The sequence below is a fragment of the Panthera leo genome, chromosome D2, assembly GCF_018350215.1.
Source record: "Panthera leo isolate Ple1 chromosome D2, P.leo_Ple1_pat1.1, whole genome shotgun sequence".
NCBI lineage: Eukaryota > Metazoa > Chordata > Mammalia > Carnivora > Felidae > Panthera > Panthera leo.
Window position 1 is genome coordinate 3,614,535 of NC_056689.1, and position 16,519 is coordinate 3,631,053.

The 16,519-nt window shown below is 41.5% G+C and overlaps 1 protein-coding gene across 6 annotated transcripts in view; it reads left to right on the forward strand.

Annotated features, from left to right (window-relative positions):
* Window positions 1-16,519, forward strand: part of PCDH15 (protocadherin related 15) — an 836,749-nt gene that overhangs the window by 692,505 nt on the left and 127,725 nt on the right. For all 6 annotated transcript variants that reach the window (XM_042907891.1, XM_042907887.1, XM_042907888.1 and 3 more), the window contains 2 exons: window positions 3,849-3,958; window positions 5,356-5,496. In XM_042907891.1, coding sequence (XP_042763825.1) covers window positions 3,849-3,958; window positions 5,356-5,496 — 251 coding nt within the window. The remainder of the gene's footprint in view (window positions 1-3,848; window positions 3,959-5,355; window positions 5,497-16,519) is intronic.

A 16,519-nucleotide genomic window follows, 5' to 3' on the forward strand; every position in this document is an offset into this window, starting at 1 on the left:
GTTGTATTCAGAATCTGGAGGTTTTATTTAAAATGCCCAAGAAAGCCCGAAGTGTTGGCCTCGGGGGATAAATCGCAGCCAGGCTCCATGGGGGGTGTGGCGGTACCCATGGGCATCCAACCCTGCTGGGATCCACCACTGTGGAAGAGTCTCTGGAGGTCCTTCCTGGAGGTGTTTTAAAGGGATGAAACCATCAGTGTCTCCAGTGTTCACGGCCCATATCTGTTAAAGATAGAACCACTGTCTTTACAGTGCTCCTATCTGTATCTCCTGGGGGGACAGAGACCCAGCTTGACTGAAGATGTCTAGGAAGGGTCCCCAGGACCTGAGCTACCCAGGCGCCCCTGAGGTTTTTTTTTAATGTTTATTTATTTTTGACAGAGAGAAAGACAGAGCATGAGCGGGGGAGGGGCAGAGAGAGAGGGAGACACAGAATCGGACACAGGCTCCAGGCTCTGAGCTGTCAGCACAGAGCCCAACACGGGGCTTGAAATCACAGACCGCAAGATCGTGACCTGAGCTGAAGTCGGATGCTCAACCGACTGAGCCACCCAGGTGCCCCGAAATGTTGTTTTTAAAGTTTGAAATGAATGGTGGCATTTTTCTAACGTTAAAGCGAGGGTACGTTAGCTGCAGACTTTATATTTCTGTACTTTATAAGAATCAGACAAGAAATTAATTATGGGAAGTATAAAACTTAGCTCTCAGCTCATGAGTAGTAACAAGATAGACAAGCAAACAATTTAAGCAATGTTACTTCCACGAGAGGAAATTCAGTTTATGAAGGTCACCCCAGAATATGGCCGACGTGTGTTTTCTGATGTCAACATTTTCTTATGTCAGCATTTCTTATGTCAGCATTTTCTTATGTCAACATTAAGATCTTCATACATTGACAACTCATTGCTCCTAACATTCAAGCCACGTGTGTCCATTATTCTTGCACGTGGCCTTGTCTTTACAAACGTGATGAGTGAAAACAACACATATGTCGTCTTGAAGTTTTTGAAGGTCAAAAGTACGTTGCCTATGTTCTGTTTTCATAGTCGCACCCAGGCTTGAATCGAGGTGGTGGCCAGGAGTACTGTCTCCTGTGAGGCTTGACTAGAGAAAGGGCTGCTTCTGAACTCATGTGGTTGGTGGTGGAATTCAGTTGAGAGGGATGTTGGGCCGAGGGCCTCAGTTCCTTGCTGAGCGGTGGCAACATCACTCTCAGTTCCCTGTCCCCTTCATCCAATCCAGCGAGGGAGGGAGTCAGGGCCTACAATCTACATTCTTATGTAATGGAATCACTGGGGTGACAACTCATTTTCTTTGCCTTGTTCTGTTGATTCACATCCAGCCACAGCCTGGCTGTCGGGTGAGACAAGAACCATACACAAAGGAAGGAATACCAGGGGGAGTGATCGTTGAGGTCCATTTTGGAGACGATCGTGTTTCCATGACTCTCTGATTTTAGTCCTTTCCAGGTGTTTGACCTCACACACACCATGGTCAATCACTAAGCAATGGGACAAGCAGCAAATCATTTTAAAGTCTCCTTTATCATCTGAAATATCCTACGAAAGTGTCATACAAAAGCCCCATCAAAACCAGCCTTTGTGTCGCTTTGGTAAATGTCTCCTTTGTGTGGTAGACTATTACCGTCTCCATTCAAATTACCAGAGGCATCTTTATCTCACTAAACTGACACTGTGCCCACATGTACATAAATTGCTCATAGAATGTAATTGTGTTATCCCAGATATCTTATTTTACAAGTATCTGCCTCGGCAAATGTCTCCTTTTCTAACCTAAACAACTTCCGTTTTAATTAGTGGGAACATTTTTGGTTGGAGATGATAGAAATCCTAGATAAAAGACAATGTGTTTCAGCGGCTGAAATGATGAACTCACCTCGTGTTAAGTATAGCAGCATTTAGAATACTAGTCCAGGGGCGCCTGGGTGGCTCAGTCGGTTGAGCGTCCGACTTCAGCTCAGGTCACGATCTCACGGTCCGTGAGTTCGAGCCCCGCGTCGGGGTCTGGGCTGATGGCCCAGAGCCTGGAGCCTGCTTCCGATTCTGTGTCTCCCTCTCTCTCTCTGCTCCTCCCCCGTTCATGCTCTGTCTCTTTCTGTCTCAAAAATAAATAAACGTTAAAAAAAAAATTTTTAAAAAAAAAATAAAAAAAAAAAAAAAAAAAAAAAAAGAATACTAGTCCAAGGGATCTATTTCCAGCCTGTAGTTATTTCATTTGTGCTGGTATCATGATCAACAAGAACCTTCTCACAGGGTAACATCAAAAAACATGAAAATTCTTGCAAACATTTTTTTCTAGCACTTAAAACAAAATTTCTGGGCAAGACTGCCATTGGTTTTACAGGAGGCATGAACACTGAGCAAAGGAGAAAAAGTACCCTCAGTGGCCACAGGTGGATAATGCGTCTATCATACACCCTGGGGCCTGGGGAGACCTTACCCCAACCACGTATACTGGGTATGGAGGAGGTGTCGTTGTCCAAAGTGACATTTGGATAGTGTAACAAAGGAAGGCGAGAACAAAATACATGTGTACATATGTACTTTATCATTTTCATTAAAAGTTATATAGGTTAGTGTTTATTTAGCCAAAAAAAAAAAAACAAACATAGGTCTTGAACGTATACTGAATATATATGGTCCCCCATTAAGGGTTAAAGCATCTGTAAAGGAGATCACTTTATTTACATTTAGGTCACTTAACTGAGCATATGGACTAAAGGGGCAAAGAGCTCAGCAATCTGGACATGTTTATAAAGGGTGGGATAGAATTAATTTTCCGGAATGTTATTATAGTTCAGGATTTGTTATCAAAGGGCTCAGTGACAGCACAGGGTAACCACACAGTGTAATCCAGATGAGAAGAATTGAGAGCATGGAGAAAAAAATAAGCAGTGATATGAGAAGAGTAAGTATCCTAAGAAAAAGTCATGTGGAAGAAATGACAGCAGGGTTCATCTTGTCAGCTGGAGGAAAGAAAGATGAGGAAGGTTACAGAAGTTGCGTGCACTAGGTAGATTGGCTGGACCACAGAAAGATTCAGAGATGCTGTCCAAACCTCTCAGTTGCCAATTTTTTTTTTAATCTGTTGGATCTGGGTAGTATAAATACCTGTGTTTTATAAAAGCGAGATTATTTTCATTAACTTACGATTAAAGCTAGGATAGCCTAGTTAGAGTGACCGATATTGTAAAATAAAATGGAGAATTTGAGAATCAGTTGTGTTGTTGGAAATGTAGATTGGAAATTAAGTGAATAATCCCAACACTGAGGGCATCACATGGCTGCAGTTGAGCGAAATAAGCGAGTTCAAGAGAAAGGTGAGTTTTGTGACACCATCTGTTCAAATACTCTTAGAACCGTTAGAACTTCCCGGTCGAGCAAGAATAAGGGTTAGAAAGAGTCATCTGGAAGCTATTTGCTTAAGTTTGCTAACGTCAACAACACAAGAGCAACATTACACTTTAGCAAGTTGAGGGAGCAGATCGGAACCGCTTGCTTTCAGTTCAGAAGGTACCGTAGAGAAACAAGTAGAGAGAATTTTGTAGGATGTTTGGCAGATAATAAAATAGTATCTGAAATTAAATTTTATCCCAAATTAAAAATAATGCAGGTGACATGGCATTCGTAACCGAGATCATTTGCATCATTTTGAACCCAGTTTCTTAGGGCTGGCGTCTCAATGTGGGACTACCGTGAAAACTTCAGAAAATGTATTATTCAAATAAACGCACAGACACACTTAAACTAACATATTGTATTATTGAATTCCAAACTCTGTCTTGACAAATGGACTGTAAAAAATGAATCATCTTCTAAAACCTGCAGACCCCCTCCAGTGAGCGAACTTGCTGCCAGAGGCACAACAGTTGGTGTCATTTCTGCAGCGGCCATCAATCAGAGTATCGTGTACTCCATTGTCTCAGGAAACGAAGAGGGTGAGTGGATCCTCAGTCTCTGTTTTCGCCATAAACTAACAAACTGGGCTCTGAGATTCATTTTGGATTGAATTACTACTTACCCCATTTTTCTAATAAAATCCTCTCCAACTTAAAAGTAATTGGTATATTTGGGGTGCCTGGGGGGGCTTAAAAGTAATTGGTATATTTGGGGTGCCTGGGGGGCTCAGTCGGTTAAGTGTCTGACTACGGCTCAGGTCATGATCTCGCAGTTCGTGCGTTCAAGCCCCGCTTTGGGCTCAGAGCCTGGAGCCTGCTTTGGATTCTGTGCCTCTCTCTCTCTCTCTCTCTCTCTCTGTCTCTCTCTTTCTCTTTCTTCCCCTCCCCCGCTTGTGCTTCCTGTTGTCTACCTGTTGTCCTGTTTTTCTCTTTTGATAAACTGGACGGCCAGGCATGTCGTAAGCGGTCAGGAAAGAGTCAATATACATGTAGTAAGTACATAAAGATTCAATATTAAATATTTATATGAATGAATATAAATAAATGCCGTTAAGCAATTTTCAAGGAAATTCTAAGTGTTTCAATGACCAACCATTAACTAGAAATTGCTCTCCCTGCAGCCAATGCTCACATCTTACTTTTCTTGCTGCCTTTCTTCTTTGTTCCCACTGTGCTGTTATGCCCCCTCCCTAAATATTACCAATGTCTAATGCCCCCTAGGATGTGGAGGACCATCCAAATCTACTGTGACTGATTGAGTGTGCAGTGCTTCCCAAATGTAATTGACTGATGAGACATTGATTTCCAGGAGAATCTCAAAGTAACTGTAAAATCAGGGTATTCACGTAAGGATGCACTGATGATAATCTGAAGTTTGTGAAAGCCTCCTGTCACTTTCACGTATTACGTATTACATTTATTTATTTTTGAAAGACAGAGTGTGAGTGAGGGAGGCTCAGAGAGAGAGGGAGACACAGAATCAGAAGCAAGTTCCAGGCTCTGAGCTGTCAGCACAGAGCCCGATGCAGGGCTCGAACCCATGTACCGTGAGATCATGACCTGAGCCCAAGGCAGAGGTTTAACCGACAGAGCCACCCAGGCACCCCTCACACATTACTCTTGTTACAAGAAGTGATTTAGGGGCGCCTGGGTGGCTCAGTTGGTTAAGCATCCAGCACTTGATTTCAATTCAGGTCATAATGTCACAGTTCATGAGATCGAGCCCTGCACTAGGCTCCGTGCTGACAGCATGGGGCCTGCCTGAGAGTTTCTCTCTCTCTCTCTCTCTCTCTCTGCCCCTCCCCCACTCACTTTCTCAAAAATACACTCTAAAAAAAAAAGAAGTGCTTTTAAAATCACAGGGCTTTTAAAGCGACTTTTTAATTTTCCTCTTATAGTGTGAAGGAAATGATCAAGAAGCTGTGTTTTAACTGCAGGTCTGTTTGGAATCCACAACATCACGGGTGTTATCTATGTCAATGCCCCTCTGGATTATGAGACAAGAACGAGCTATGTGCTTCGCGTCCAGGCTGATTCCCTGGAAGTGGTCCTCGCCAATCTCCGAGTTCCTTCGAAAAGTGAGTCATGTTACTTCGGCACTTTTAAGAATTTTGGGGTGCTTCTGCTCATTTCCTAATGAAATACACATGTCTGAAAGTTATCAGGGGAGAGCTTGGGAGACCATCAGCACTTAGGGCTGACTCCACATCCACTTCAGCCACTGAGGCAGGACAGTACAAGGAGCGATTTCGTACTCCTGAAATATCAAGGCAATAACATGCCATCTCCAGATTTTGTATACGCTATTGTTAGAATAACCTTTATTCTCAGTCTCACTGTAAGACTGGTAAACTCTCTGGAATGTACTGTTAACGGGAGGGGATTGTTCGACATTCTCTGAATTGTGTGGCTTCTTGTACTTACGGATTTTCTTAAGTGCAGAGGAAAATGTGGAAAATGCATCTTCAAACAGCGACTAACATATATTGTAAATTATGCATGGCGTGATATTTAACTCACATCCATTTCTAGGAGATGAAAATTATTATTCCTATTTTACAAAGACAAGATAAGAAAAGGTTAAGTGACTTTTTTAAAAATGACACTGCAGGTAAATGAAAACCTGGAGATTGAAGCTCACATCTTTTCACTCCAAAATCTTTCTCCCGCACCTGTCTGTGGGATGCACAGGAGAGCAAGTAAAGCCAATTTGTGAAGGGACCCAGCAGAGGTTCTGGGAGATGTTACTAATAACGAGAGAAAGGCTGGTCTTTTCCATCCACACAGGTACTACTCCTTTGCACTTCAGGGAGTTCATCTTTTTATAATCACACCAACTTTTTAACAGTATAGAAGACCAGAGAAAAATCTAATCTAACCATTGGTAGAACAGAGGCCCAGAGAGAGGGTGAAATGGGACTCTGAAACAGTGACCTTTGGCTCCACGTCCTTCCCGTGCTGGTGCTCCTTCAATCAGCATCTGTAGGCTCTTTCCATAATTTGGCTATTGTTGAAAGTGCTGCTGTAAACACTGGGGTACGAGCGCCCCTATGCATCAGCACTCCTGTTTCCCTTGGGTAAATTACGGAAAGAGCCTAAAAGTCCATCAACTGATGAATGGATAAAGAAATTGTGGTTTATATACACAATGGAATACTACTTGGCAATGGGAAAGAATGAAATATGGCCTTTTGTAGCAATGTGGATGGGACTGGAGAGTGTTATTCTAAGTGAAATAAGTCAGTCAGAGAAAGACAGATACTGTATGTTTTCACTCTTATGTGGATCCTGAGAAACTTAACAGAAGACCATGGGGTAGGGGAAGGGAAAAAAAAGTTAGAGAGGGAGGGAGACAAACCATAAGAGACTCTTAAAAACTGAGAATAAACTGAGGATTGATGGGGGTGGAAGGGAGGGGAAGGTGGGTGATGGGCATTGAGGAGTGTACCTGTTGGGATGAGCACTGGGTGTTGTATGGAAACCAGTTTGACAATAAATTTCATATTAAAAAAAAAGGAAAAAAAAATCAGCCTCTGTAGAAGGGGGAGCAGGGAAAAGGAAGAGTGAGTGAGAGGCCCCAGCAGGATGCAGGTGCCAGAGGGAGAGAGCTCCAGGCAGTGTGAGAAAGGAGACCAGGCGATGTGCCCTCGAATCTCCTCTTCCAGGTCAGTAGTGGATGGTCATGACAATAATGACTCCTGATCTAGGTAGAGAGCTGCACCTTGCTCGTAAAGGTACAACCAAGTCATTTGAAAAAAAAATCAGATTATACAGGGTGTACCTTTGGAATTAAAGGAATTAAGTTGTGTTCAGTGATTATTCATCACTTGCATAATCAAATTGTTTAAAAATAGCAGGCCAGGGGCACTTGGGTGGCTCAGTCAGTTAAGCATCTGACCAGCTCAGGTCATGATCTCACTATTTGTGAGTTTGAGCCCCTCATGGGGCTCTGTGCTGAACTCAGAGCCTGGAGCCTGCTTCGGATTCTGTGTCTCCCTCTCTCTTTCTGACCCTCCCCTGCTTACAGTCTGTCTCTCTCTCTTTCAAAAATAAACACTAAAAAAATTTTAAATAGCAGACCAGTTTCTTCAGTTTTTAAAATCTTTAAGCTGCAGGCAATTATATTTTTATAAAATATAGAGGAAGCTTCAAATTGTCAACTGAATTGTCTAAACCAGGAGTCAAAAAGTTAGAGTGGTTCTAAATTATATAATGTAAACTACCTTCTTGCAACTAAGAAAAATATGAAAGCTATTTGAAAACTGTATTTGCCATCTTTATTTGAAAAAAAAAAAAAAGAAACAGATTTAGAAAGAAAAACCTAAATATATAGGTTGTGGAACTTGGCAGTTTTCAAGAAACAGCTCCAAATTCTCGGAATAAAGACAAAGCGATAACTTTTACGTGAGTGTGTTACAACTAGTTCTCGTTACTTTAATGTAAACCTAAGGCTAATAAAAATTTAGCTAATGTACCCATTAGTGTTCTTACACGTGCCCAAGTTTGCCTGTAGAACTGAGACCAGTTATCAGGTTCCTGAATTAGCCTCTCAGAAGTGAATGAAGTCTAAAAGCTAAATGTTGGTTTGTTTAATGCCTGATGCTTTTAATATTGTTATTAACATTTCGTGACTGACCTCTGCCTCGTGAGTCTGTAATACAAACTCATATATTTAAATCACTGTTTCACTTATTAATGACTCTTAATGGCCTATAATCAACCTCTAGTTCATTAGCTATACAAAAATAAGAACATTATGTAAATTAGGTTAATTAATTAATGGTCTAAAGGTTTATCCCTGCTTTAGAAGTAGCTGTCCCGTGGTCTTCAGCCATATGTCATATGAATAAAGTAATAAAGAAGGGAGATTTGATTCATTAAAGTATTTTATCATAATTCCTTTACCAAGAATTTATTAATGAAATCATTTGCAAAGTAAGTTTTATGACTATGCTGTAACTGAACTTAATATTTAAATGCAATTTCATATTTAAAGTAGGACCATTTCAGAACTCATTTCATAATTTTGACCCTAGGAATATTGGAAACATGCTAATCTTTTACTGCAGACATTTCAAACATACATAAAATTCCAGAGAGGATTATAATGACTCTCCAAGTGGCGACTACCCAAGTTCATTACCAAGTCCCCAGAAATGCTCTCACCCACTCCCTCCCTTATTATATTGAAGCAGGTCAGACACACAATAATTCATCCGCAAAATATCTCAATATGTGTCTCTTAAAAATAAGGACCCAAAACTTAATCATAATACCATTATTACTCTCCCAAAATTAATAAAAGTCCCTCCATATCATTGAATATCCAGTCAATATTCATATTAAAGAATTACTCATATCAGAATCCTAATGTATTAGATCCATCTATTATGATTGGTTGAAAAGGGTTTTAAGTGTCTCTGTTAAAATATAGGCTTCACCACCACCACCTGATTTGACTCCCTCTGATGTTTATTTGTTCAAGATTTCGGGGGCGCCTGGGCAGCTCGGTGAGTTGAGTGTCAGACTTCAGCTCAGGTCATGATCTCATGGCTCGTGAGTTAGAGCCCCATGTCAGGCTCTGCTCTGACAGCAGGGATCTTGCTTGGGATTCTGTCTCTCTCCCAATCTCTCTGCCCTCCTTGGCTCATGCTGTCTCTCTATCAAAATAAATAAACATTCAAAGGAAAAGAAACCAGATTTCTGAAGAGTGGGTTTCAACTATTGAATCTTTAAGGGGCCACTTCAGATCTTGTTCTGTCTCCTTTATTTCCTGTAAAATGGTAGTGAGAGCTAGAGGCCCTGTTTGATTAACTGTTTTCTGGGTTTTTTGGTTGGGTTTTTTTTTTTTTTTTTTTTTTTTTGGTTTTTAACAAATGAATTGTAGGCAATATTCACTGCTTCCTTAAAGAGGCACAGCAGTCCCTTTGACTCTCCTGATGGTTACAACCCCGATAGTCATTTCCTATCCATTCCTTCCTTCCATTTCTTCTGCATTTATTAGCCAGATATTTCCATAAAGAGAAACTTCTCCATATCAAATATTTAATCACCCCAACATCCTCCTCCTGTAGGAAAGACAGGGAAAAAAAATGTTTGATTCTTCCCTTTTATTTCTTGGTTTTCAAAATAATGCACTGATTCACTCTCCTACTCCAAATGTGACCGCTGCAATAACAAATGTTTTGGGTTTTATGGGCCATATGGTCTCTGTTGAACTACTCAGTTCTGTTGCAGCTTGAAAGAAGGAGAGACAGTATGTAAACAAAATGGCGGCTGTACTCCAACAAAATTCTACCTGTCCAACCAGGCTGTGGCTGGACTTGACCTTTGTTGTGACTCTTACTTTTACTTTACATAATCCACTTGGCCTCCCCCTCTTCTGTCTGTGTATCTCCTCCTGTGAGCAATGCTTCTGTTTCATCCACTTCCTTTTCCCACATTTCTAATCTGAAGAAATACTGTTTTATCCCTGTTAATAAGATAATCAGTCATTGAACTGTCTACAGTTTATCCTGTAATAGACTCCTCAGAGTAGGATTATAAGAACGGCATTTCCTATATCTTTGTGCATTAATGACAGTTTATCTATGGAACTGGAAATTGAATGTAATTTGATTAGATATAAAAGCCTCAAATCATATTCTTTTCATTGGTCTTAAATATTTCACTCTGGATTTTTCTTCCATGGAGTATTACTGTCAAAAAGAATAATGACAAACTTTTTTTTTCCCAAGTGAGTGTTTGTCTTATTTCTGAATTTCCAAGGAATTTACTCTTTTTCTTTAAAGCTCAGTAGTTTTATTGGAATGTGTCTTGCAATTGGCTATTTTGAGTCATTTTCTACATATATACATAGCATATGCATTCAACTCTTATTTCAGAAAACATTTCAATTCTAATTTTTAAAATATTTTTGTTTCACTAACTCGGTTTTCATCATAGGAGACCCCTACTATATAAATGATGAATATTCTCCTATCTTTTATATCCCTTTATCTCATATCTCATTAATATCTCTCTTAATTACATTTAAATATTTTTAAGATTTTAATTTGAGTTTTTCTAAAGTCTGATACACATTTTCCTTTCACGGTTTCTGTTTTTTCCTAAATAATTTTAGTTTGTTTCAACATACTACAGTACAGCTTGAATATTTTTTCAAACGCCTTGATGTTTTAAAAGCTATTATTTTGCTCACTGTTCTTTTTTTCCTTGTGGGCTTTAAACATAGCCTTTTTCAAATTTCATGTTTAAGTGAAATTAGATTCTCCATACTTTTAAAAGAGGTAAATGGGCTAAGATAGCCTTACTAGCCCTAGAATATTATTTCAGATATTTTCACAAAGTGATAAAGAAAACATTATCCTTCTACTTTTAGAAATATGCTTGCCTTTTCTGTTTGTTTGTTTTTTTTTAATGTTGATTATTTTTGAGACAGGGAGTGTAAGCCAGGGAGTGGCAGAGGATCCGAAGTGGGCACCGAGCTGTCAGCACGGAGCCCAATTCGGGGCTCCAACTCTCCACCATGAGATCGTGAGCTGAGCCCAAGAAGTTGGAGGTGTAACCTACTGAGCCGCCCAGGCCCCCTTAGACATCTGCTTGCTTTTATCTGCATTCCCACATTCACTGAAGAAACTTTCTCTCTCTTCTTTTCCCCTCTTTTGCCCTCATTGTCGCCGCCCTGCTCAGTTTCTATTTTGCTCTCAGTGTTTTCTCCTTTCTCGTCAGCGTGGAGGCTGCCCCTTTGCTTTTATGTTGCTGTAGTCACCTTTCCATTTCACTGGCTCCCACGACGGCAGAAATGTTTGGCCTTCCCTCCACCTCCTTAAAAACAGGTGCCGTTTTCACACTTGCTGGTAAGGCAGAGAACCTGATAATGCGGAGAGCTGTTTTCTCTGCTCATCTTCTGTGGTTTGGAGCTTAGCTTGTTGCCATATTTAGCTGGGGATATTATCTGTTTTTGGTGTGATTGCTAGGATATTACTCTAATTACATAAACGTGAAGGTGAGGAGACTTGGTGTCGGAGGACTCCCACAAAAACAACTCTCCGTGTTAATAATGTAGTTCCATGGCTGTTGACACAGAGACTCCTGGGTCACAGCGTTAGGACCTCAGTGCTCAGGATGAAAGTACCAGCTGGAGGATCAGCACAGAGGTCGGCATACAGTGCGGGTCCCAGAGCTCCAGACCCCACAGGCAGGTGCAAGGCCAGGGAAGAGGGCACTGGGTGGAGGGCATGGCGGGGAAGCAACAGGAGCTCGGAGATGCAGCCACTTTTATAGCAAACAACAGCGGTCTTCCTAGAAAGGGGGACCAGGGAAATTGCTGGACCATGCAACGCGTGTCTGCAAGACAGCATCTCACTTCTCAGAATTGCCGACCGCATAAAGAGTTCTGTGCCCCGGTGGGGGAAAAAGCCCGGGGCATCACAGTGTTGGCACAATCAGCATGACACATGGAGGCTGAAGACCCTACCCCCCCCACCCCCGCCCCGCCGCCCAGGGAATTCTGTCCCCAGGACTTGACCATCCAAATCCCGATCTCTTTTTAATGAGGCATGATTCAGGAGGATTGAAATATTACATTTCACCTTAATCATCTTCTTCAGATCCCTAAATGCACATTTTAATCCAAGGATATTTGAAATGATTGTTGAATCAGTGGAATTGTTTCACGGTCGATGGATTTTGGAGAATGAGAGCTCTGGGACCCTCTGCAGCTTTCATACTGTGCTAGCTGATACCCAGTTTAGGATTCGGTTTTTACTCACATGCTTTAGATTTCCCATATAGGGCTTCTAGATGTATTTTCCTTTTCTTAACTGCTTTTATCATTAAACCCCACTAATTATCCTGGGAAGTTGTAATAAATATATGATCAAATGAATGATGTATGGAAGAATCCAAATTAACAGAAAGCATTTTTAAAGAGCAAATTTTCCAAGAATGGAAAAATAAACATGAAAAGAAAGGGTCTAGTTCATTAGCTTACTGCTAAAGTAAAAGTAGGTGACACAAATTGTATCCCAATAAGCCACACATATGATAGGTTCCTCTCTTTTTCCCACAACTTCCTATTTAACAAACTGTGGGATTAACGTATCACTGACTAGTCTAGGACGTAGAGAGAATTGTTTGTCTTTGAGGGCTAGGCCATCCCACTGCCTTGATGGTGATTATTAGTATTTATAATATGCCAGGCATTATAATAGGGTTTTAGGGCACAGAGATATTGAAATGAAGTTGCTATTTCCAAAATCCTTTTTCCCATTGCCAGACAGACCATGCACCATGCACCATGCAATGACTACACTATTAGGGATCCAGTGGCTGCTGGGGATCCCAGCACAACGTAGCACAAAAGAATGAACAGCTAATGTGTGGGATAATCGAGAAGTCTTTTCAGAGGGATTGATCTGTGAGCTGTATCCTAAAGAATGAGCAGAAGAGATTTGAAAGGATACCTCCAAACACTACTAGTGAGCATGTATTAGAAATGATGACGGAGCGCCTGGGTGGCTCAGCTGGTTGAGCGTAGGACTCTTGGTTTCTGATCGTCTCATGAGCTCACAGTCCAGGAGATCAAGCCCCGCCTTGGGCTCTGTGCCCACAGCATGGACCCTGCTTGGGCTCCCTCTCTCGATGCCCCTCCACTGCTTGTGTTCTTGCTTCCTCTCTGTCTCTCAAAATAACTAAACTTAAGGAAAAAGAAATAAAGAAATGAAAAGAAGATAACTCTTAAATTGGAAGTTTGGAAAACAGTACCAAGATAGGGGCGCCTGGGTGGCTCAGTCAGTTGAGCATCCGACTTTGGCTCAGGTCATGATCTCATGGTCCGTGAGTTCAAGCCCTGCATCGGGCTCTGCGCTGACAGCTCAGAGCCTGGATCCTGCTTTGCATTCTGTGTCTCCTTTTGTCTGCCCCCCCTCTCCTCTGAAAAATAAATAAAGCATTATTATTTTTTTTTAAGTACCAAGATACAATTGACCTAAAATGACCAAGAGACGTGCAGGAAATAGATACAGATTGTCAAAGGTATTTAAGATAAAAACAAACAGATCAGTAGTTTACCACTCTATAAACCCTTACTCCCAAGGAGAATAAAAATGATCAAGTGAATGGGGAGTTAGAAAGGACTTTATCTGAAATATTCCTTTGGGGGAAAAAGGTTGTAAAATTTTGTTTGTGTGCCGTTCCCAATACATCCATCCCCAGAAAAGGGGATGTGAGAGTAGGAAGTCTTCGATCTCAAGTGTATAACGTTAGTGCCGAGGAAGAACACATGAGTCCATGTCCCAGAGCTGTCAGCGAGGGACTGGAGTGCCCACAGCTATGAGGACAGCTGGCAGGGTAGAGCTGTGGCCACATGAGGACGAGCCTGTGCTTGTGGGATGACGCAGGCAGAGAACCGGTGAATGTGGTCCAGATCTGGGACACCGACGAATGCTAGCTTTTGTCGAAGTACAGAACAATCACCTGGACGACGGCAAAAAGCAAAAAGCAGAATGTGGAAATGGACTGCCGCCTCCGTCTAAAGGGACGAGACAGAGCCAACTGAAATGCACGTCCCAAGCCCGGGTGCTTGCAGAGGGCACGCCCGTGCTCAGAGCGCCCCGCCACCACATCTGCTTGAAACACAGGTCCGGCCCCAGGGGGTCTGACCATCTCACAACAGCAGTGTTGAAGTGGGAACCTTCCTGCCTCCCTCACCAACCTTTCCTCCTCAGCCGCCAGGGCCAGAGTGTTATGACACAGCAGCCAGAGAACGGTGACGAGGCTGATTAGTAAGGAAAAAAGAAGTCTCTTGGGGCACCTGGGCGGCTCAGTGGGATGAGCACCTGACTTTTGATTTCAGCTCAGGTCGGATCTCACGGTTTGTGAGTTCGAGACCTGCATCGGGTTTAGCACTGTCAGTGCAGAGCCTGCTTGGGATTCTCTCCCTCTCTCTCTGTCCCTCCACTTCTCTCTCTCTCTCTCTCTCTCTCTCTCTAACTAAATAAATACATAAGCTTAAAAACATAATAATTTTAAAAAGTCTCTTACAACCTCTTCCCCAAAGGCAGGAGACTCTCCAGGATCATATCTCAACTGGGGAGGAAGAAAATTTTACCTTTAAATTAAATTTGAAGTATTGATTAATTTATTGAACTAGGTTACTTTTTTTAATGTTTATTTATTTTTGAGAGATGGAGACAGAGCCTGAGCAGGGAAGGGGCAGAGAGAGAGGGAGACACAGAATCTGAAGCAGGCTCTAGGCTCCAAGCTGTCAGCACAGAGACTGATGTGGGGCTCGAACTCATGAACCATGAGATCATGACCTGAGCGAAGTCAGATGCTTAACCGACTGAGCCACCCAGGTGCCCCTGAACTAGATTATTTTTAACTTAACCATGATTATAGTACTTTCTTTTTTTTTATTTTATTTTTTATTTTTTTTTAATTTACATCCAAATTAGTTAGCATATAGTGCAACAATGTTTTCAGGAGTAGATTCCTTAGTGCCCCTTACCCATTTATCCCATCCCTCCTCCCACAACCCCTCCTGTATAGTACTTTCTGTTAATTAAAAATGTTTGCTTTTTTTTAGTATCAGGAGTAGCCTGAGCTTTTGTTCAGCTGCAGGAAAAAGACTGCCCCAAAATCAGTAGGATGAAAGGAAGAGCAGAAAAGACAAAATAGACTTTTATAGTTGTATTCTTTATGTCCATGTGAAGCGTACCATTTCGCCATGGCTGGAGAACAGAATATAGTTTAAACATTTTTTAAATTGTTTTTGAACGTTTATTTATTTTTGAGAGACACAGAGTACAAGCAGGGGAGGGGTAGAGAGAGAGGGAGACACAGAATCCGAAGGAGGCTCCAGGCTCTGAGCTGTCAGCACAGAGCCCGATGCGGGGCTTGAACTCATGGAGTGTGAGATCAGACTTGAGCCAAAGTCAGACGCTTGACCACCTGAACCACCCAGATGCCCTTAAGCATGTTTAATGAATTTAAACTACTGGAGGATAAGGATTTTTGTCTGATTATTGCAACATTCCAGGAGCCTAAAGGCATAGCAGAAAAATATAGTCAGTAAAGTTTTACCCAGTAAATGAGCAAGTCTGGAAAAAGAAGGCTGGATTATGAAGGGATTTGGCTATGAGGCTAATGGTATGCACCCATACAACCCACCCATTATCCCCATTTAGTTCTCTTCTGCTGGCCCCATTCTCTCAGGTCTCCATATTTTCCTGCTTGCCTCTTGTATTGAGCATTATTTTTGTTCAAATAAGTGTCTTCATTTCGTGAAAGAAAGACAATCATGAAGGTATTCATGTTTTTCATGTTATTTCAAAATTCTGAGCCCCCTTTTGTGCCTACGTTCTCCATCTCCGCAGACCAGCTCGGTCTCTCCTGTCTTTTCAGGATGGAACGTCACTGTTCCCAGAGAGACCCCGAGGGTCCTGCGTCCAGAACACATTCCACGGACACTTATGTCGGTATTCCTGCCACTAAGTCATCGCCATGTGTTTATCCTGATGTAGAGAAAGAACTCTAATATGCACCTTTATAACTAGCTCCTAGCTGGATAGTTTGATTTGTGGGATTCCACAACTGAAATGCAATTTTTCTTTTATGGTAAAGTTATAATTATCTTTAAGTGTGGAAGAAAAAAAAAGCAGCTTTTTATAAATGTAGCCTTGTGTTGTGATTCAATAGCTGGCCTTTCAATCAGGAATAAATGACAGGACAATTAAGATAAACCTTAAATGGGTGATAAAACAACTCAAATGCTATTGATTTCATTTTATAGTTTTGCTTCAGGGTACATGCTTGTAATACATTTCATTTCCTTGGCTTTTCTGGTTCTAAACAGAAGGTCTGTGACAAGTAATGCTAATGACTCTTTACCCGTGATTGACCGACTCACAAAGCATTCCTCATGCAAGTTGGGTGACAACACCGTAGCATCTCACACGTTATTTTTAGTCCTGAAATCCCAGATATGTTCCAGGTCTTATACTTGTTCAACAAATATATAACCATGAGTTTAGAAACTATATTCATATACTTTACTAATTTCAAACTTGGAGATTACATTATGAAAACTAATACCGT